General features: G+C 46.4%; 2 protein-coding genes across 3 annotated transcripts; both read left to right on the top strand.

The window, feature by feature from the left end:
- Positions 1 to 792: 792 nt before the first annotated feature.
- LOC127766768 (uncharacterized protein At1g01500-like) lies at positions 793 to 3,019 on the top strand. Of its 2 annotated transcripts, none has more exons than XM_052291907.1 (3): positions 793 to 945; positions 1,679 to 2,422; positions 2,525 to 3,019. In XM_052291907.1, exons 2-3 carry the CDS (start codon positions 1,775 to 1,777, stop codon positions 2,774 to 2,776), a joined length of 900 nt encoding a protein of 299 aa, XP_052147867.1. In that variant the 5' UTR covers positions 793 to 945; positions 1,679 to 1,774; the 3' UTR covers positions 2,777 to 3,019. The 2 variants fall into 2 exon arrangements, with proteins under 2 accessions (XP_052147867.1, XP_052147866.1); XM_052291906.1 differs by having other exon boundaries at positions 794 to 945; positions 1,663 to 2,422.
- A 14,291-nt stretch (positions 3,020 to 17,310) lies between these two features.
- Positions 17,311 to 22,104, top strand: LOC127766767 (probable receptor-like serine/threonine-protein kinase At4g34500). The gene is made up of 7 exons (XM_052291905.1): positions 17,311 to 18,001; positions 20,233 to 20,337; positions 20,462 to 20,584; positions 20,686 to 20,856; positions 20,943 to 21,072; positions 21,166 to 21,375; positions 21,794 to 22,104. The coding sequence occupies exons 1-7, from the start codon at positions 17,412 to 17,414 to the stop codon at positions 21,902 to 21,904; spliced, it is 1,440 nt and encodes a 479-aa protein (XP_052147865.1). The 5' UTR covers positions 17,311 to 17,411; the 3' UTR covers positions 21,905 to 22,104.
- Positions 22,105 to 22,747: the final 643 nt, after the last annotated feature.

Below are 22,747 nucleotides of genomic sequence, written 5' to 3'. Positions count from 1 at the left end.
TCTTAGTAATATAATAGATAGATTTTTAGTTACGGATGATAAACTAAAGAGCAGACCGATGGATGTTTACAGTCTCATTTTGCTTATTGGAGAATCAGAAGCAGTAATAGATTTTTTGTTTCACGAGATATGGCGGAGATCTTACATATCACTATCAACAAAATTGTTATATGTGGCAGGAAACAGTTGATGGAGACTAGTAAGACTACCATTACCAAGTTCAAGATCTTGAACACTAGGCTATACTTCGTTTGTTACCAGCCACCTAAATTCATGTCTTTGTAGTTTGTAACATGAATGCTACTGGATACATTTTCAGCCACTTTGCAAAAATGATATCGACATGTCAGAAACACAAACCACAAAAAAACAGAGAAACAACAAAATACACAAGTGGTTTCATGTCCTTTGTGTGTGCATAGGTGGCTGTAAACGAAATACGTATGTGAAGCTAAATAATAGCTGAGATGTTGGATTCGATGTTTTGCCACTATTTAGATTGGGCAATTGAACGCACGTTAAAAGGCCCCAATCAGTTACATATGGGCATTTGTTCACAGTTACACATTGAGAAATTAAATAAAAAATTGCCAGCAAAAGCAATTTCCATTTTCCTTCATGGACAACTATATATTTTATTATTTCCTTTTACTTTTTCGAATGGCAACTTTATTTTTTTTTTCTTCTGGGCTGCCAAAAGTACCAAACGGAATTATGCAGTCATGCATGAAGAGGTGTTTTTTGGACTTTCGTGTGCAATGTGTGAGGTGTCAGTTGAGGGATTTACGGGGCTCAATTCCTTGGAGAAATAAATTCGTATAATTGAGAGGAAAGCCTCTTTTCAGGACTACTAGTCCACTGTTCGTCTCTTCCTTAGCATACTGTGTGCATAAGTGAAGAGGGGAAGGGGGAGCCAGGCATCTTCGAGCCTAGGAGCTCAATCTGGTAAGGAATTATGTCCTTGCTTAGCTCTGTGCTCTTCGATACTGTTCATGGAAACACTACGCAGGATTCCTTGTTTGGGAGATGCTTCAGGTGTTCAGTGTTAAGTCAGAAACTGGGAATCAAATTTCTTGTTCTCTGATTCCCCAAAATCTTATACTCTGTGCAAGTGGGGATCATGATTATGATTACATTATGATTTTATCATCCTCTTCTTCCCCGTTCCATCTTATGCAGGAGTATGAAAGAACTATCAAATTATTCAGCAGTACTTCATCCTTAGTTTAGAAAATCAAAGGGGATTTCTAAAAGGAACCTTAACACTGCATCCTAATAAGTTCTTGAGTTGTTTGCGAGTTTGATTTGCTTTTGTTAAAGAATTTCTAGTTATGATTCTTATCATTGGGGAAAAAAATTCTTCCATTTATGTCCTGTATGCAGAATTCATCGTAGTTCTTGAGAAGTATCTGGTATCTGTATGTATTTCATATTCAGAATTTAGCAAGGTGTTCGTCCAAGAATCTATCTTCTGCTCCTATGTTTTGTATGAATAGGTCATAGGTTTTCATTTTCATCCGTCATGTCCTATGTAGAATTCATAATACATGAGCAGTATCAGTGTCAATGACTTGCACAGTTGTGCTCGGCTGAAAAATTTGTCATATGGTGCAGTTCATCACAGATGCCTAAAATCCTTCCATTTTAACACCTTTTCTTTAGTTTTTGATTGTTGCAGATGGAATACCCAAGGACACTCACATCCTGACCGCTCAAATATCCCATCCATTCCATGCTCTGATGTGAGCAACTCGGTTCCAAGAATCTTGGAAACATGGGGAAAATTCCCGGATCAGCAGTCGCCATGGCCACGCCGCCGGAGCCGTCGTCTTGGCTGAGCCTCAAGGTGTTCTTCCTGAGGGTGAGCAGGTGCGAGGTGAACGAGTCCATGCTGGATTCTGTGACCGTCACCCACGCCCCGCTCACCCCGGACACCGTGCTCGAGGTGAGCGGCGGCAGCGTCGCCAGCAACGGCCACGTGTCGCTCCGCCTGGACCGCGCCGACGGCGTCGGCGCCGCCGCCACGGAGGGCGGCGACTCCTGCACCTTCGTCAGCACGGCGGACGTCAGGGTGTCCGGGAGCGCGCGGTTCGACGTCCAGTGCGGAGGCGAGCGGCTCGTCGTCGGGATCCTGGACACGCGCGACGCCGGCGCTGGCGGCGGCGGCTGGGTGATGAAGTGCCAGGTCGCGGCGCAGCGCGGGTCGGGCCTCGTGAGGCGCGGTAGCAAGGAGGCGAAGCCGCCGGTGGTGGAGGTGTACGTCGCCGGCCTGGCCCGCGGCGCGCCGGTCGTCTTCACGAGGGCGATGCAGCTGCGGTTCAGGAGGCGGCGCCACGTCAAGGCCTTCATGGAGCCCATCCCGGAGCACGGCGAGCCGGCGGAGGACTCCAAAGAAACGCTGCCTCCGAAGCATGAAACCGAGGTAAAAAAATCCCAGCATTTTCTTTCTCTCCGATGAATCTCCGTTTATTTTATCATCGTCGATTTCTTGAACTGAAATGCTTGAGCTGCACCGTCAATGTAGGTGTCGGAGTACAGGTGCTACAAGCCGGAGCAGGACGCCGGCGACGCCGACTACGACGGCTTCTACGTGAAGCCTGCAGGCGAGGAAGACGACGACGGCGATTTCTCGTGGTTCACCGCCGGCGTCAGAGTCGGCGTCGGCATCAGCGTAGGCATCTGCCTCGGCATCGGCATCGGCGCCGGCCTCCTGGCCCGTTCGTACCACTCTACGTCGAGGAGCCTGAGAAGCCGGCTGATCTCGAGTCTGTTCTGAACATCAACATTGCATCAAGATCACTGTCCATCTCAAAATTCAGATATCCCTCTGTTGGAGATGGACTAGTCCAGTGTGTGTGTGTGTATATCCTTGTTAGTATAGTTGTTACTACCGTCGTAGATAGATGAGATGTACTATCTTTGGCACTGTTGGTTCACTGGTTTATACTTATATGATCAGGCATTGTCAAATTGAGACCCTTTCATATCTACCCAGATCGATCAATCGATGTCATTGATCACTAATGCATCTAGTCTAGAGCCCTATGTTGTTAGACTAATTTCATTTGAAGATTGCACAAGTCTATTCCGCACGGTTATTACTTGATGCGGCTATTCTTGAAGATTGTGGCGGGCATCGCCGGCCGGCGGCCATGGCGGTCTGATAGTGACATCGCTGGGGAGGGACCCAACAGGAATAGCGGGAAACTCAAGGGGCTCCACCGGAAAACTCGTCCGAATTGGTAATTTGGTATGGATCGGGCGATGCCGTCGCTAGCAATGGTAGCGACACAATACGGATGGGACAAGACACGGCCCATCGTTGTTTGCGGACGGCAAGGGGGGAGGCGCGCCATGTTATTGGGCTCGTATTCGGACACTAATACGAAGGAAAAGTACACCGAAGGTCCCTCGACTTGTCGTCGAGTTACAAAATCATCCCCCAACCACAAAACCAGATATCTGACGTCTCTTAACTAATCAAAACCAGTCACAATAGGTCTTTCAGTGGTTTTAACCCCGGTTTTATCCTACGTGACAGCTGAGTCAGCGTAGGTCCCACATGTCAGAATGCCACGTCATCTCTCTCCCCTGTTCTCTTCCTCTCTCTCTCCACCTGTTGAGTGCGAGCGCGCGAGGCTCTCCAGTACTGAGCTGCAGGCGAGCAAAGGTGGGGGAAGACGTCGGCGCCGCGGGGGAAGCAACCGCTCCTGGAGCACCTTGAGGGAGGAGGGTAGCTCGACGGCCTTGAGCTCGCCGGCAGAGTCGGAGGAGAGCGGCACCTCCGTACTCCGGCGGCGGCGCGGCCGCCTTCGAGGAAACTGCCACATAAATACCACGTAGTAAGCCACATAATCGAGGAGACTGCACACTGAAACTAGCCCATACGACTCTTTGTGGGCCGAAACTGCCCAGTTACGCAGCCCATGCCGTCGAGCTGTCGGCAAATTGAAAACAGTTTTGCTAGCATTGAAAACTATAATAAATTTGTAGTGGCAAATTTAGACTTTTCCTCAGCGGTCAAGCGGGCCCACATGCAGTGACGGAGAGTTCGTATTAGTGGCCTCCCTCAATCTCTGTGTTCACGCATGACAGCCGCATCAGTTGCCGCGCGCCAACGAATATAAAACCATCACGCATCGTTCAAGTTGTACAGCACCGTCATCGTGGATGGCAACGCGCGTCGAGGACGAGGAGGAGGCGGCGGCGGAGGAGAGAGCGCCCGCCGCGGCGTTGCTCCGCCGGATCATGGCGCCCATCGCATGGAGGGCGGCGCCCACGGCGGCGTCGGCGTCGTCGTCGTCGTCGTACCTGGTCGCCGCCGAGGCCGGCGGGGTGGAGAAGATATCCATGCTGTCCGGATACGAGCGACTTCCGAGCGTGTATGGCACGGCGTTCCACGACGACGACGGCGGCGGCGCGTGGTCGTCGTCGTCGTCGCCGCCGGCGTGCCCTCCCCGCGCGGCCAGGCTGTTCTGGGGGGCGCTCACCCGCGCCGTCCAGAGGCCTGGGAGGTGCAGGTGCCCCGGAGACGAGGAGGCGGGGGTGACGACGACCAAGGAGCGGAGGCGGTCGTCGTCGTCGTCGTGGCGGCCGGACCCCGACAGGCGGTGGCCGGTGCAGGGCTGGAGCTAGCCGTATTTGAATGTATTTCTTGGGGAAATTTGAATGTATTTTCTGTTGGTTTGGTGACTGTTCAACGAAATTCAGTTGCAAATATGAACATAAATTACGTCGCAACCGAGACTGGGGTTAGACCGGAACAGAGGCCGAATCTACATTCTGTTCGAGCCCATCTCTTCCATTTGGAAGCCCATTTCAGAGGATTGATCTGCTCAAGCAAATTGCGCGGGTAGATTTCTGCAGCTCGATCAGCGAAATGCTTCCCATCTACTCGTCCCGTGAATCTTACCACGCAAGTTGGCATGTGTACATGTAAATGTTCAGATGCTATGCTTTACCTTGTGACAAAGACCACTGCTACTCCTGCGCAATAGCGCAAGCTTCGCTTTGAGGCGTGAGTTACAGACTTACAGTAATACAGTGCACATCGAGAGCAAGTGTTGCCATCTCAAAGAGAAATAAAAGGAGGTGTTTACACTTCACAGTGTCAGGTAAGGTATATCTCAATCAGAACATTGCTATGCTTTTCATTTTCTTAGCTACAATCTCCCTGTTCTTTTCCGAGTGTTACTACATGATAAGAATATGCAGCTAATAGCAAAGTTACAAAAAGAAAGAAAAGTTACACGCTTCAATTTTGTACTACCTACAGTAAGCAGAGACCTGTACATCATGAATTGATTATATGAGTGTTAGTACTAATCAAATGTGTTGGTGTAAATATGTATTGTACCAAGGACCTATCTGTAAAGTGTTATGCTAATAGAATAGATGAGGAAGGGGTGAGCTGAGTAGGCTAACCCTAGAAAAATTCCCCAAATTGAACAATATGGTATCAGAGCGGGTCGCCGGCGACTGGGGAGGTTGAACCCTAGCTGGCGAGGTCGCAGCGGCGCGGGCCGAGGCGAGGTTGGCGCGGCGCGACGACGCACGCGCGAGGCCAGCGTGGCCGCACGCGGCGGAGACGGTTGGTGGCCGCGGCAGGAAGCGGCACTGTGCCGGCGCAGGACGGCAGCACTGCTAAGGCGGGATGTGGAGTGAGGAAGCGACGGTGTCGACGGCAGGGAGCACCAACGGCGACGACGCGTGCGGAGGGCTAGCTGGTGACGGCGTGTGGCAGAGGAGCAGGTTGTTGCTGCTGGTGGTGAGGTGTTGGTGCTGCTGCTACTTGAGAAGGTGAAGTGGGCGCTTGGCTTGCTGTTGCTGCTGTATTTGCTGCTGCTGTGCTGATTTAGGGAAGAAACTGAGTACTTGCTGCTGTGCTGAAAACTGAGAAGTAGTGCTATTGCTGCTGTTCTGTTTTGGTGAGAAACTGAGGAGTAGTGTTGTTGCTCCTATTAGTTGATTTGGCTAATATTTGATCTTCCATGGGGGATTGAAGTCTGGTCCTTGTTGTATCTCTGTTAATGTGGTAAAGAAGAAGCTAAGGGAAGAAAAAAAATGTCTTCTGGGGAGGGAAAGGAGGTTGTGGATACTTCCTTGCTTGTTACTAAAGGTGATATGAAATGTTTGCTAGAGGATTTGCTGAAGATGGGCATGATAGGTCCTAGGAATGCGGCTGGAGTGTCTGAAGTGAAACTAGAATTGATGCCAAATGAGTTGAGGTTGGAGGGGAGCAAAAATTATTTGAGTTGGTGTAGGAGAGCCCAACTGATGTTGAGAGCAAAAGGGGTGGATCATTTTTTACTAGAGAGTTGTGAAGAACCTTTTGATAAGGAGAGCCAAGCATGGAGGACATGGAATACTACAAATTCCACTGTGGTATCTTGGTTGATGACCTCGGTGGCTCCTTCTATTGGCAGGATGATAGAAGCTATCCAGAATGCTGCAGTTGTATGGAAGACGCTGAGCAACATGTATTCAGGAGAGGGAAATGTAATGATGATGGTTGAGGCTCAGAACAAAGTGGAGAATTTGAAGCAAGAGGGGAGAACAGTCCAAGAGTACGCTAGCGAGCTGCAACAGTTATGGGCAGATCTTGATCACTATGATCCCCTGCAATTGAAACATGAGGATGACATTGTGATTGGAAATAAATGGCTGCAGAGGCGAAGAGTCATTCATTTCTTGAAGGAGTTGAACAAGGAGTTTGAGGATAGGAGAGCAGCTATGTTCCACCAAGCTACATTGCCCACTATGGAAGAGGCCATTTCAGCAATGGTGCAGGAAGAGATGAGATTGAGGTTGATGAGAGGTACAAATCCTATAAGATCAGCATACATTGCAGCTGATAATAGGGAATGCTACAATTGTGGGCAAGTGGGTCATGTGAGCTACAATTGTCCCACTTCCCGGAACATTGGTGGTAGGGGATCGATTCGAGGAGGGCATGGTGGAACTCGTGGTGGATTTGGAGGAGACCATGGTGGTTGTGGGGGAAATCGTGGTGGTAGAGGAGGTGATCGTGGAGGTCGTGTTGGAGGTCGTGGTAGGGGCAGAGGTGTTCCTCAGGCCAATGCAGCTATGGAGGATGGGAAAGCTGTTACCCTAATAGGTGAACAAGTGACACAATGGGAGGAATGGCAGAAGAACAAGACCAATAAGAGCTCTAACACCACCACTCACTTTGGTAACTTCGCCAACTACGCCCAAGTGGGCGAAGGTACTCAGGCACAGGCACTTGCATCTACATATAGACATCCTATAGATTGGATCATAGACTCAGGAGCATCAAAGCATGTCACAGGATTGCATAATACTTTCACATCATACACCCCTTATATCCACTCTGAAACTATCCAAATCGCTGATGGTACATCCAAGCCTATTCATGGTATAGGGTCGGTAGAGTGCACATCATCAATGAACTTGTCTTCTGTTCTGCATGTTCCTTCCTTTCCAGTTAACCTTCTCTCAATTAGCTCGGCTATTGATCAACTCAAGTGCATTGTTGTATTTGATGAGAATTCTTGTCTGTTCCAGGAGAAGGGGACTGGGAGGAGGATTGGGACTGGAGTCAGGCGTGATGGTTTGTGGTACATCAATCATGAGGAACTGGGACTAGCTGCGGTGGTTGGAGATGTTGAGAAGGAGATCAGTTTGCTTCACTGTCAGTTAGGACATCCATCTTTTGAGATTTTGAGTAAGTTGTATCCAGACCTCTTTAGTAGAGTGGATAAGCATAGATTGGTGTGTGATGCTTGTGAGCTTGGCAAACATACTCGCTCTACATATGTTGGAATTGGTCTTCGTAAATGTGAGCCCTTCATATTAATACATTCTGATGTTTGGGGACCATGCCCAGTTACTTCTGTGAGTGGTTTCAAGTGGTTTGTCACCTTTATTGATTGTCACACTCGTATGACTTGGATTTATATGCTTAAACACAAAAGTGAGGTCCTTCGTTGCTTCCAGGACTTTCATAAATTAGTGACAACTCAGTTTGATGCAAAAGTTAAGATTATTCGGACTGATAATGGAACAGAATATATCAATAATGAATTTGTGTCATATGTCTCAGATGAGGGGATTATTCACCAGACTACTTGTCCTGGCACCCCTCCTCAAAATGGTGTAGCTGAGAGAAAGAATCGGCATTTGCTAGAAGTGGCAAGATCTCTGATGTTCCAGATGAATGTACCAAAGTATCTATGGAGTGAGGCTGTGATGACAGCAGCATATCTTATCAATCGCATGCCTTCCAGAATACTTGGTATGAAGTCTCCTGCCGAACTGTTATTGGGTAAGCGAGAGTTCAAGGTTCCTCCAAAGGTGTTTGGCTGTGTTTGTTTTGTGCGAGATCACCGACCTTCTGTTGGCAAGTTAGATCCTCATGCAGTAAAGTGTGTGTTTGTTGGCTATGCTTCGAGTCAGAAGGGGTATAAATGTTGGGATCCCATTGGGAGAAGACTGTTTGTGAGTATGGATGTGACATTTCGTGAGTTTGAGCCCTATTATAAAAGTAAAGGAGATCTTGACCAATTTCTTGAGGAATTCTCGACTGTCATGGAGGTTGATAGTCGAGAGGGGGAGAGAGAGAGAGGTGACATACATGAAAAAAATGTTGGTGACAAGAATGGAGAGGCAGTAGTGATTGGATCAATACCATGCTCTATTGATGATGCGAGTAAAGAAGTAGTGGAAGTCATTGAAGATACACAAGATGAGGATAGAGAAATGGTCCCTCATGAAGAGGATGGAGAAGAGGGAGAAGTAGTTGTTGGGACAATTCCATGTCCTATGGAGGGAGCCGAAAGGGTGAAACAAAAGGATGTGCTAGTTTACCAAAGGAGGCGGTTTGATAGTCAGGGGGAGAAAAGAAAAGGGTTAGTGCAAAGTCAAATTGAAGAGTTACCACACCCAAAATGTCCAGTCCCTGAATCCTCCCAGAGTCTCTCTCCTCCAGCCTCCTTGGCTTCTCTTGAGACAATTGGTAATACTTCTCCAACTCTTGAACATGTAGAATTACCTCTTGCACAACGTAGAGAGACTAGATCCAATGCTAGTAGACCTCCTATACGTCTTGGTTTTGAGCATCTTAGTTCTATGCATGACATTGCAAACTATATCACATATTCTCATGTTTCACCAGCATACAAAACATTTATTGCATCATTACAGACAGTGCCTATACCAAAGGATTGGAAGTGTGCAAAGCAGGATCCAAAGTGGAAAGATGCAATGAAAGAAGAGTTGAATGCCCTTGTGAAGAATAAGACTTGGGAGCTTGTAAAACTTCCACCAGAAAAAAGGGCAGTGGGATGTAAGTGGGTCTTTATAGTGAAGCAAACCCCTGAAGGGAAGGTGGATAGGTATAAAGCAAGGTTAGTCGCAAAAGGCTACAGTCAAACATATGGAATTAACTATGATGAGACATTTGCACCGGTGGCAAAAATGGGTACAGTGAGAGCTTTGGTATCTTGTGCGGTGAACTTTGGGTGGCCCCTTCATCAGCTTGATGTGAAAAATGCATTTCTCCATGGTGATTTACATGAGGAGGTCTACATGGAGATCCCTCCAGGATTTGGGAATAGCCAGACAGTTGGAAAAGTATGTAAACTCAAGAAATCCTTGTATGGGTTGAAGCAGTCTCCACGTGCATGGTTTGATAGGTTCAGGCATGCTGTGTGTGATATGGGGTATTCTCAATGTAATGGAGATCACACTGTCTTTTACAAACATAGGGGGACACACATCACCATCTTGGCTGTGTATGTTGATGATATAGTGATCACTGGTGATGATGTAGAAGAAATCAGGTGTCTAAAGGAAAGGCTGGGAAAGGCATGTGAGGTGAAGGATCTTGGTCCTCTTCGCTACTTCCTTGGAATTGAAATTGCTCGTTCATCAAAGGGGATTGTTCTCTCTCAGAGGAAGTATGTTTTGGATCTGTTGACAGATACAGGAATGCTTGGGTGTCGTGCAAGTACTACGCCTATTGATAGGAATCACCAATTGTGTGCTCAATCAGGTGATCCCGTTGATAAGGAAGCATACCAAAGACTGGTGGGACGCTTGATCTATCTTTGCCATACAAGACCTGATATTTCCTATGCGGTTAGTGTTGTGAGTAGGTATATGCATGATCCTCGAACTGGTCACTTGGATGTTGTTCATAAGATTCTCAGATATCTGAAAGGGACTCCTGGAAAGGGATTGTGGTTTAGGAAGAATGGGCATCTAAATGTGGAAGGATATTGTGATGCTGATTGGGCGAGTAGTATGGATGATAGAAGATCTACATCAGGTTATTGTGTGTTTGTTGGTGGTAATCTTGTTTCTTGACGAAGCAAGAAGCAGGCAGTGGTGGCTCGGTCTACCGCAGAAGCAGAATACAGAGCTATGGCTTTGAGCTTGAGTGAGATGTTGTGGATGAGGAGCTTGTTGACTGAATTGCGAGTGCTAAGAAGTGACATTGTGATGCTTCATTGTGACAATAAATCAGCTATCAGCATTGCAAACAACCCTGTTCAGCATGATCGCACTAAACATGTGGAGATTGATAGGTTCTTCATTAAGGAGAAGATTGATAGCGGGGTGCTTAGGTTGGAGTATATTAAGTCATGTGAACAACTAGCTGATTGTCTAACAAAGGGGTTAGGTCCTAGTGAGATTCAATCAATATGTAACAAGATGGGTATGATTGATATCTTTTGCCCATCTTGAGAGGGAGTGTTGGTGTAAATATGTATTGTACCAAGGACCTATCTGTAAAGTGTTATGCTAATAGAATAGATGAGGAAGGGGTGAGCTGAGTAGGCTAACCCTAGAAAAATTCCCCAAATTGAACAATAAAATGACACTGCCAAAATGTACTGACACCCACAGTCACAAGCTTCAATCTGTGAGTTCTGAACCCTGGTAAGGAATATCTGAAACTGACCTTTCAACAGCAATGGGCTTTTGACCTGTGGATCCCAGGATTTCCTCCCAGCAACTGCCAGTACAATTGTGCAGAGAGACGAGCTAGCACACACGCAATTAAATCGTGGCAGTACGATTCAACCAGCGGTTAAGTGTTCAATTTACGCAGCTGTTCCTGTCGTACGGGTGAGCATATATAGGTGCCCGAGGCCAAGGGGATTGGAGATGCCCAATAACTTTAGGAATTTTTCTCATTGCTCACTGTCCAGATCCAATCAAAGCACTGAAGGCTGGGGAACTTGAGACGTCGGAACTTGAGACGTCAAGCTCAACATTGATTCGGTTCAAGCCCCTCATAATTTGCAGATATATTGGGGGGGTGGGTATCGTGTCATCTCTCAAGGAGGTTACTCGTTTTGGGAGTTCGTTGGGGGTGTGTGCATTCTTGTTGGATATGCACAGCATCCCAAAGACACGGACACCAACCGATCGATGCTGTGATGGTTTGAAGCTATGGATTATTGAAAATTTATAGATTTGCCGGCGTGTGCGTATTTTTAATCGCTTCTTCATTCTTCTGTTTTTATTCTTGTTCGGGCAAGATTGGTTTGCCGATGCGGACGGCTGACCGCCAAATTAAACATGCATGATAATGCCAAAATCTGATCGTTTTGGATGCATCCTGATCCATGTCTGCCTGCTCCCAGAACAAGGCCACTGCAAAACTGAAGATGCCCACAACGAATCAAAGGGTAAAGAACTAAAGATGCCAAGAATCTCTTGCAGGTTGCAGCTGCTGCCTTTACCCTGAAGCTACTACACAGCCAAGGCAGCAACAAAGCCAAAACCAAAGCAAGAGACCCTTTCGGTGCTTATCTACTGACTACTGTGTTGCTGTGCAAACCTTAGCTGACCAAACAGGAAGAAAGAAATCCGAACGATCAAACAATCTGACTTGACAACAGAACATCCCTGTGCGATGACAATGCACGTACAACTACAACGGTATAATTGTCCTTACTTTTCTGCACATGATCCGAGCTAGTACGTACAGTATGTACTACTAGCTGGGTACATTGTTCGATCGATCGATCGAGCGATGAGCAGGCAGGCACCTCACCTTGGTGTAATTTAATTCGGGGGCTGTACGTGTTAGCTCCCATTTCGCATCACAGCGAGTAGCTGGGCTAAAGTAGTGGTGACATGATCTCTCCGCCAACGACCAGGGATCAGAGATCAGAGATAAAGAGAGGCAGAGGCCATGCATGGCCGCCTCTGCTTAATTGCGAGTCCACGCACGGTCATTTCAGTCCTTATTTGGATAGCTGAAAATTCAATGAGATTTTACGAGACAATGTGAATATGAAAAAGCTTATCTATTCAGCTTTTGGTTAGTTTATTTTTACAGTTTTATAACTTTTGATTCTTCCAATCTTGGTAAAAAAGCTAGATTGTTTAGAAAATCTAAGGCTATTAAGGGTCTGTTTGAGGAGCTTCTGACAACTGCAACTTCTTTTAGAATCAGAAGTTTTTCTAAACAGTTCAGTTTTCATTTAGATTATGATAAGATGAAAAAATAAATTAGAAGTCAAAAACTGAAAAATCCAACTTTTTCAGTTTTTTAAAAACTGGCTTTTAATCAGCTAAAGCTCCCAACCACAGCACAGTATCGAGTGTGTGTGTTTGGGGTGTGGAGGGGAAGGGGAGGGGGGGGGGGTTGCCTTTAGTGCACGTATTGATTACACACTGTGCATCCCCTGCACGGTTGCATCCATGCCGGGGGTACGCGCGTGTTCTTGGTTAGGTTTCACATGTGCGATGTGTGCGCCATGGCCGACAAAGCTAGTAGCATGTGTTACTGTATCTGTATGACGATAGATAGCTCCATTTTGATTTAGGGTCGTTGATCTTGGTCCAAGATCCTGCAACCTGGGGCGAAAATGACCTTGGCTGTATGTAATAATCGAGCAGAAACAACAAAATTTAGTGCCAGGATATGCAAGTGTCGACGTATCGATACAGTATATGGATTTCTTTTGGTGCATAACAAAGGCAATAAATTAGCAACAATCTGGTTGGCCTTTAATTAATCGGGGTTTTCTCACGAGAGCTCACGGCCTCAGAAACGCATACAAGATCGTCTTGGTTTGGAGAGATTTCTCGATCCACAGTAGAGAGTCGACGTCATGACAAAGAGGACCGCTAATTTAGATCACCAAAAAAAAAACTGGAAAAGAAAGCTAACCTGAATTGGAAGATTTGCGTTACTTTCTCCTGCACTGCTCAGCATCTATGAATCTTCACAGGAACGAAAGGAAGGGCTGACACAAACCGATGCCTTCATTTCCCGGCCCAGATGTACGCCACCAACAACACCAACACCAACCTGAACAATTCCGAGTTTTGTGACTGCATTTGGCAGTTGGCGCGTCTTGGTTTGTACTATGAGGTTTTAGCATATGGTTCGTGATCATATACTTGATACAAAATCACCATGGCCAGTAATTTTTTTTTGCCGTGTAGTAGAGACTACATAGCCACTTAATACTAGTTAATACTGTTATTTGTCGTGACTAGCATTATGTGGATGTTAATGCATCAACCTACCTGAATGTCCTCGCAAAAAGGTAAAAGAGAACCACTACTACCTGAATGTAACTGCCATGGCCCCATGCATCAGCCTCTCAATTTTTCTAATAAAAAGCCGGTAAATACTCATATATGGGTTGTGTTTAGTTCAGCATAAAGTTTGTATTTTAGTTAAAATTGAAAATGATGTGACTAAAAAATTATGTATGTATGACAGGTTGATGTGATGAAAAAAGACTGAACTTTGGATCTAGACACAGCCATGAAGTTGGCATAGAGTAACGTAACCGATAGCTAGCCGCAAGGTTATTCTTTTCTGTTCCTGAGTCGGCCAGGGGAGGAGACTGACAAACCAGTAGATCATGGACCCCCGGGCAATGTATGCCGTGACCATTCAGGTTTCATTTCTGACAATTAAAACTTCTGAATTACACTGTTTCGATGAACTCAAATATAGTTATATTTAAGGCCCCGTTCGAATCCTATGAAAATGGTGGATGAAATTTTGGATTAAAGTGACACGCTTTTCAAACTGCTAATCGGTGCGTTTTGTGCAAAAAACTTTCCATATGAAAGTTGTTCTAAAATATTAGATTAATCCATTTTCAAGTTTGAAATAATTAATCACACGCCATTATCACCTCGTTTTGCGTGAAACACTTAATCTTTATCTTCATCTTCAGGAGATTCAAACACCACCATGTTAAGTGTTATTTTCATTCTAAAATAAACAAACCTACTACCACAGAATATAACACAGCCTAATACTCGATCTAGACAGAAATATATTATAGTACTAGTATGTATCACATCCTGTATTATTTTAGTTTATTTTGAGATGGATTAAGTATGTTGATAATATAATATATTTTTAAATATTTAAACTTATTTAAGAAAAAGGCTGTAAAAGTTTATAAAAAATAGTATTTGATGACAAGGGTACGGATGAAGGATATGAATATGACGAGTATTGCTTGCTTAAAATTCCTTGCTGTAAAGGTTTCGTTGCTACTGTCCAGAACAACTGCTGAAAATTAAAGACTGCACATCATCGCCCTATTACCCTCCTAGGCTCCTACAGGCGCCTACCGGGCAAAGGAAACCAAAAACTGTTTCTTAAGGAATAAGACAGGCAAAATATATTAAACCTATTGGAGAACGACTAATCGACTATATGAGTTTGACTGTTTGATATTTGACGTGGGGAGCACTACGAATTTCGGATAACGTTTTTTATTTTTTGCTGATAATTAACCATCTGCCAAATTAGGACAGGATGATGCGATTCATTAGCAAAATTTATTGCTGCAGTCCCACCCTAGAACATTTTGCAGATGTTGCTTGCCTCTATTTTTTTTCTCATCTTCTTCTCAGCCTTTGGCCCTGTTTACATCCCCTGGCAAAATTTTACACCCTATCACATCTAATGTTTGACACATGCATGAAGTATTAAATATAGACGAAAGAAATAACTAATTACACATATTGCGTGTAAATTGCGAGACGAATCTTTTAAGCCTAATTGCGTCATGATTTGACAATATAGTGCTACAGTAAACATTTGCTAATGATGGATTAATTATGCTTAACTTAATAAATTCGTCTTGCGGTTTACATGCGGATTCTATAATTTGTTTGTTATTAGACTACGTTTAATACTTCAAACGTGTGTCCGTATATCGGATATGACACGCCAAAACTTTACACCCTAAATCTAAACACAGCCTTAGCTGAATATTGTACTGTACATTTGCTTCCCCCTCTATATATATTTATAAAGGTAAAAATAGCAAGCATAAAGTGGTACCTTCAAAAAGAAAAAGAAAAACGCTTGCCAAATTGTTCAGTGTATAGTACTTCTAGTTCGGATGTCTGTTCAGAAGTCACTTTATACAAATACTGAAATACGTGAGCTGTCAATCAATGCTTTGATTACTGATATTGCACAGCACGGAACTTATGGCGAAATAAGAGCTTGAGAACAGTTTCATCGGTGGAGTAGTAAGTTACTGTAGTAACTAATTCGTGACCAGTGGTAAAAGAAAAACAATAATCCATAACCTGGACTGTTTTTCTCATTCTTTCCTGAACAGAACACAACAGTGGAACTCTGCATTACATTCATAAAATGGTAATGAAAATTGCAACATTTTCTTTTGCGGGATGAAACTTCCCCGTTCCAAACTATAACAATTCAAGTACCCTATTTCTAAGAGAAGAGGTACATGCTGAAAATCGCTTCAATAAATCTGCTTAAAAAATCTATTAGATATTTAGATTCGTAGTACTCCCTCTGTAAAAATGAATATAGGAAATGCTAGAATGGCTTACATTTTAAAACGGAGGGAGTACTAAATTGTGTCTAATTAATATTATATTTTGAGACGAAGGGTATAACTTTTTTTTGCGGGGATGGATGTTGCAGGTAAAGATATTGTTTTCCAATGTTTCTTAAAGGACACTATGCTTCATCCAAAAAAGGACACTGTGCTTAAACAAAAACATTTCAATGTACAAGTTCGGTGGAGACAGCCACAAGGCCACAAGACAGGCGTGGCGCTCAGCATTGAAGAAGTTCATGCACCAACGTTCTAAAATTTTATATGATCAGACTTCTACTACATGATTGCCTAGATTTTAAATTCGGTCCCTAATTCCAATTTGAGCTAAATTAAGTCACGGGCATATGCATGGGCACACACCTCCATCTTTTATTGTTCTTTTCCACACTTGCTTTCCAAGCCAAGCCAATTCCGTTCGGTTCATCTCTTTGGCCTCGTCGCTTTCCAAGGCAGCCATGCTTAACCTAACTAAGAACCTCCAGAACGTTGCTGATGAGAAAAAAAAACATTATTACTCCACCGCGCTCACGCCAAAGAGATGATCCAAGCTTTGATCATTCACTGTAGCCTGCAGGTCACTATCTGAATCTCTGAATTTCGTAAGATCCACTATAGTTAATTCGGTAGTTGATCTTCGGTCGAAGTGGGATTAAGCGCTTCTTAATTATTTTGGGCCCCAAAGTTTCTCTCAGACTCTGACGGCTGAAAAGATTATTACACTGTCGATCGAGAATTCGAGATTGTAGCGAATTGACAACCTGATGAAGGGATCGATCGATAGTGAGGTGTGCAATGGACACAGGAATGGCGGGCCGTCGGTTTGTTGAGATGGCCTCTCTCCCGTCGGATACTGTCGGTAGTAGCTTTTTGCCGTGTTCTCCGTCGCCGTAAGATGGTGTCGTCCATGTGAATGAACACTGAAGAATGAAGATCTGAAGTGACCGTGTAGCGGTTAGCAGTCTGCAGCAAACAAACTGATCGTGATCGGAAACTGAGGGAGGTGATGCATAAATCAATTCAAAATGTAACCGCGTGATTTTAGATCTCAGGTTGCAATCTGTAAATAGATGGATGAACAGAGTATCTGTAGTCTGTACACGTATAAATGGCTTCAGGCATGGAGGAGAGGAGCGATGGCCGATGGGACTCACGCCGCGCGGCACACGGATTGTGGCGATGGGCTGAGCAAAGAGTCACGGGGCCCCGCTTCCCAGGTGGGTCCCGCTCTTTGGCCGGGTGGGCCCACCCACCCAACGACCGTTTCACGCATGGCGCACCAAAACAAAAACCACACGCGTCCCGTCGAACGGCATACGGGGAGGAGAAAATACACGCCGCGGCCTCGTCGTGTGGACGCCGACCACCGGAGGCGCCCGTGCGTGGGTCGGGACCACGGTACACCGAGTCCAGCAACGTTAGCGAGGCGCAAAAACAAAGGGCTCCCATATAACGCAAGCTGCAAGCACGCAGCCACGCTCCCATTCCGCCTCTCCTCCACCTCGCCACCACCACCCTCCACTCCCTCGTCGTGACAGGCCGGACCCACCGCCGACGATGGACGCCGCCGGACCACCGCCGCCGCCGACCGCAGTAGGCTCCGACGTCGACGGCGGCACCGGCTCCGGCGGCGCGAGGACGACGACCTTCTTCGGACTGTCCACGTCCGCCTTGGTGGCGGCGGGGGCGGCAGCGCTGGTCCTCGTCGTCGTCCTCGTGGCGGCCGGCACCGCCAGGCTCTGCGCGCGGCGGCGGCGGGGTGCGAAGCACCTGTCGATGTCGCGCGTCGAGCACGCGCCCTCCTCCGGCTCGCTCCGCCAGGCGTCGTCGTCGTCCGCTCCCAAGGAGAAGGACCACGCGGAGGCCGGGGCGGGCACCGGCACCGGCACGAGCTCCTCCGACGTGGCCAGCTCGTCGGCCGCGGCCAGCTACCTGGAGTCGCCGGTGAGGCGGAAGCCGGAGAGGATCAGCTGCGCCGCGGCGATGGACATGGGCTGGGGGCGGTGGTACGACCTGGAGGAGCTGGAGGCGGCGACCGGCGGCTTCAGCGAGGAGAACGTGGTCGGCGAGGGAGGCTACGGCACAGTCTACCGCGGCGTGCTCGCCGGCGGCGAGGTGGTCGCTGTCAAGAACTTGCTCGATCACAAGTGAGTACTCACAGTTTTTGTTTTTTTTTGTTCGTCGTTGTTACTGTTCACCTTTTGTACTGTAGTTGGCACGGTCAAAACGGGCATTATAATTTCCAGTCATTCCAGATAAAAAGATGGCAACTGTAAAAGAAAATCAACCTAAGCAGTAGCAGTAATTTTTTTTTTGCACCCTTGTTACCTTATTTTATTAGAGATTTTTTCACTAGTTTAAATATATGAATGCGTACAAGTTTGTTGTATTCGGCATCATATTTGGATTTTGGTCTAGTTTGGTGTACTTGATGCTTTTCTTGATTAATTGCATTTGTTGTTAATTTGTCACAATAAGTGGGGTGGTGGTTGTAGTTGTGTTGTTGATATGGCTTTAAGTATGCCAGTTATTATGGTCATATCATTGGGAAGATATGCATACATGTCGACTTATATTAGCTTAAACGCAAAATCTGTCCTAGAGTTAATAGCAATGCATCATTGTCATGTGTACTATTAATTTCTCTATGGGAGGGTTTTCATGAAGTTTGTAAAGCCTGCCTCCGAATTTTAGCAGCCAATGGAACGCATCCATGACATATGTAGTTTGTCAAAATGCAACAGAATTTTACGGACCTATTCCCCTGAAAGAATTATTTATTGATTACTATTCAGCAAATGTCCTAGTTCAAATACTCTGGAAAAACCTGGGGAAATTTCAAGGCTCAAACTACCGGATGGACGGTGCTTGAGTGGATGATTGTTTTCTAGTAAAAAGTGTAATCGCGCAACTTATGAAAGCAGCTGATGGACTGATTAGCAACCTACCGTTGTTCGGTGGCAAATTGTCAACTAATAGATCTAGTGCGGTTTTATTCCTGGGAAGTATGAAACAACTAACTGATGCAGAATTTATTTTATTTTTATTTCAAAAGTACACCCAGTAAATATTGTAGAGAAACTCTTTTTTGTCTTTGCCAAAAACAAAGGGTAGGTCTTTGCGAGCTTTCTTTCTTTTTTTTAGGGGGGGGGGGGGGGGGGGTGGGGGTGGGGGGGGGGGAATACGCAAGGAGCATTTCTTTTGTATTAAGTGAAATAAATAGTTATTTACATGAAAGAAAAGAGCAGCAGGGGACCGAAACAGGAACAAAAATTCATAGTCCTATCTCTCACACTAAATTCTCGCGACCAAGCATCCTTCTGAATAGCAGGGCTAGACTTACTGGGTTTGTTTGACGCCAGAGCGCTGCTTCTTCCACCATTCCTCTCGCAATGTCGATCCAAGCCCTTTGTTGCTGATTGAAAACCCGATTGTTGCATTCTTTCCATATTATCCCTTTCTTTTTTTTCTTTCTTTCTTTCTTTTTTTTTTTTTGCCAGGCCTTTGAAAGCTTTCTTCTTTTTTTTGCCGGGCCTTTGAAAGCTTTCTTAAATAAGTGTGGTTCATAATCTTCAGTTGTCATTTTGACTGGCCAGACAAAAGTCATTAGAGAACCTATTTTTTCTTGCAGAAATATATAGTAAGCAATGCAGAGGTTCTTGCACCCTGAACTTGCATTATATATAAGTATGACTATGGTAGTACCGATGTCCTAGGTTTCTGCGAATTATTGATGAATTTCTTACATTGTACTAAATCAAGAAGCTCATGTGAACCAGTCAATTCTGTTCAGATTAATGTCCATAGAGAAATACTGCTACTTTTAAGTCAATGTTGCAAAGAATAGTTATTTTTTCTTTTCTTCCTTTCTAGTTCTCTGCTTCATTTTTTTCCGATTCATGTGCCTGTGATATCAGTTGGTGGCTCTTTTTGTGCTTTTGTGTGATGGATAGTATATATCCATCTACTTAGTTGGTAGAGCTCGTTGGCAGTCATATGCACCGATCTATCCTTTCTTTCAAGAAAAGATAAAGCAAGAGAAAGCCAAAGCGATGAGCCGATGACCATGCTTTTCCTTTTCTGATCCTAGACATAGGCAAGAAAATTTATAGGGTTATTAGCTTTGACGCAGTTTGAGTTTAGCTTTCAAGTAAATCAAGTGCACGCACGAGGATTGGCTCAGGGACAGCAACAGTATGTTTGTTTTTTCTCTGCCAACGCCAAATGTGAAATGGATCAGTGAGATTTCTATGCAAATGGTTTATAATGAGCAGCAAGAGAAGTTGATGAATTATAGGTTTATTATATCACGTACGGATAATCATGTCTGAAGAAATTAGGGATGCCTGCTGATCTGGAATTAAACTGTCCTTTTCAGGGGTCAAGCAGAGAAGGAATTCAAGGTGGAGGTAGAGGCGATCGGCAAGGTGAGGCACAAGCATCTGGTTGGTCTCGTTGGTTACTGCGCGGAAGGGCCCAAACGGTAAGTGATGCCACCAGCTCTGAATCCTCGATGAGTTCTGAGCATTAATAATTCAGCAGAAGTGAAAACGGGGGACAATGCAGCGATGCAAATAATCAATGCCATCATCACTCCGTGCTCACAGGATGCTCGTGTACGAGTTCGTCGAGAACGGCAACCTGGAGCAGTGGCTGCACGGCGACGTTGGCCCGGTCAGCCCGCTGACATGGGACATTCGGATGAAGATCGCCGTCGGAACGGCCAAAGGGTGATGACCGGTGTCGATTTGCCCTGAATTTCCATCTCTCGCTCTTCCGTATCGGCAGGTGACTGATCTGACATTGTGGATGCTGATATTGTCCATTGCAGAATAGCGTACCTGCACGAAGGCCTGGAGCCCAAAGTTGTGCACCGAGACATCAAGTCGAGCAACATCCTCCTGGACAAGAAGTGGAACCCCAAGGTGTCCGACTTCGGGATGGCCAAGGTGCTCGGCTCCGGATCCAGCTACGTGACCACCCGTGTCATGGGCACGTTCGGGTATGTACACGCACACGTCGTGACACACGCTCACTGTCTCACCGCCGCTCCGTTGTTGATCTGCAATTTTTTGTATACTTCGCTAGCTATGTCGCGCCTGAGTACGCTTCGACGGGCATGCTGAACGAGAGCAGCGACATCTACAGCTTCGGCGTGCTGCTGATGGAGCTCATCTCCGGGAAGAGACCCGTGGACTACAGCAAGTCTGTCGGCGAGGTGATCGATCTATGTCACAGCAGATGGGGGTGCGTCAGTCAATCTGGCATTTGTAGGTGGCTGACATATATTGTGTTGGAGCGCGCCGTGCAGGTGAACTTGGTGGAGTGGTTCAAGGGGATGGTGGGGAGCAGGCGGGTGGAGCAGCTGGTCGACCCGCGGATCGAGGATCCGCCGGGGGCGAGGGCGCTGAACAGGGTGCTGCTGGTGTGCCTCCGTTGCATCGACTCCGACGCGCACAAGCGGCCCAAGATGGGGCAGATCGTGCACATGCTCGAAGGCGACGAGTTCCCCTTCCGCACGGTAAGTGTGTCCACGTGTGAGTGACGGGGCTCCTCTAACATACGTAAAAGAGACGTGTCTGTGGGTTCATGGGGTGAACCCACCTGTTAACGATTTATGAGCATGTTTGGGGAGCTTCTAGCTACGGTGGCTTCTCGCAGAATCAAAAGTTTTCTCAGACAATCCAGCTTTTGATCCAGATTATGAGAAGTTGTAGTTGTAGAATACAGAAAATGAACTAGAAGCTAGAAGCTGAGAAACCCAGCTTTTCCAGATTCTTAGAAACTGGCTTTCAATCAGCTGTTTCTCAGAATTTTAAGATCGCTAAGCAGGCCCTACATCTCTCTAACTTTATGTTCGAAGAGCTGCTTCAGATGCGCTAATGGCGCAAGTCATATACTCCACTTGATTGCGAGCTAAAGGCAGCTGCATCTTGCAGGAGCACCGGTCGCCGAGGGCGACGCACCGGACGTCGCCAAACAACACGCGGCCGTTGCTCATGTCGGAGAAGGTCGGAGCCGATGACTTGGACAGGTCGATGTGGCGATGATGATGATGAGCAGCTGACATTTTTCTCCCTCGACACACACGGTGTACATTTTTTGGTTCGTTTAACGCGCCCGGCCGGGATCCAGCGTTTGATAATGTTGTTGCTTTTGGGGGGGTTTAAATTGTGTTTGGCGTAATGTATAAGTGACACGATGTTTTAAAAAGGCAATGTCGTCCCTGACCAAACGTTGATACGCTCCCTACGCGACTGATGGCTTCGTGTTGATCTGGCCGGGGACGGTTGAGTGGTTTTCGTCGTGGCATGTGGCGGTGCTCTGCTACGCATTTACAGTGCAAGTGCTTTACTCCATTGTCTCAAAATAAAAAAATTACCTCCTAAACTATCGCGGCGACCGAATTACCCCCATAAACCTAAAAACCAGACATTGCTTACCCTGAACTTTTAATACCGGACGAATTACCCCCTCAACCTAATCCATGAGCGGTTTTATCCTACATTGCGTATGCGTGGTAATCCAGTCAGTATTTTATTTATTAAAAAAATATGGGACCCACCTGTAATTCTCCTCTTCCCCTCTTCCTTTATCTCTTCACACACACACTCTCTCTCTCATGGGGCGGCACGTAGGGGCAGGAGCTGGTCGGCGGCGCGGGATGGGCGGTGCGGCAGGCGCAGGCAGTCGGCGCAGACAGGGCGCTCATGGCGGCACGCACGGTGGCGGCCGTGGCCGGAGCTGGGTCGGCGCGCCTCGCCACCTGCCTTTCCGCCACGGCCCTGCCTCGCCGCCGCCTCTAGTCATCGTCCGCGTCTCCGCCACGCCCCGCCACTGCCACCGCGCCGCCATGAGAGTGCCGCAGTCCGGGTCGACCGCCCGCTCGCCCG

The sequence above is a fragment of the Oryza glaberrima genome, chromosome 3 (assembly GCF_000147395.1).
Source record: "Oryza glaberrima chromosome 3, OglaRS2, whole genome shotgun sequence".
NCBI classification, from domain to species: Eukaryota; Viridiplantae; Streptophyta; class Magnoliopsida; order Poales; family Poaceae; genus Oryza; species Oryza glaberrima.
The sequence above is the reverse complement of the archived record's forward strand: the minus strand, read 5'-3'. Positions and strand labels throughout refer to the sequence as shown.

Bases quoted from the DNA above. Each gene is read 5' to 3' on its own strand.
- LOC127766768 (XM_052291907.1), top strand. From the start codon at position 1,775: ATGGGGAAAATTCCCGGATCAGCAGTCGCCATGGCCACGCCGCCGGAG. The intron at 2,423-2,524 runs GTAAAAAAATCC...CCGTCAATGTAG, and splicing joins CTCCGAAGCATGAAACCGAG to GTGTCGGAGTACAGGTGCTA.
- LOC127766767 (XM_052291905.1), top strand. From the start codon at position 17,412: ATGGACGCCGCCGGACCACCGCCGCCGCCGACCGCAGTAGGCTCCGAC. The intron at 18,002-20,232 runs GTGAGTACTCAC...TGTCCTTTTCAG, and splicing joins AAGAACTTGCTCGATCACAA to GGGTCAAGCAGAGAAGGAAT. The intron at 21,376-21,793 runs GTAAGTGTGTCC...TGCATCTTGCAG, and splicing joins ACGAGTTCCCCTTCCGCACG to GAGCACCGGTCGCCGAGGGC.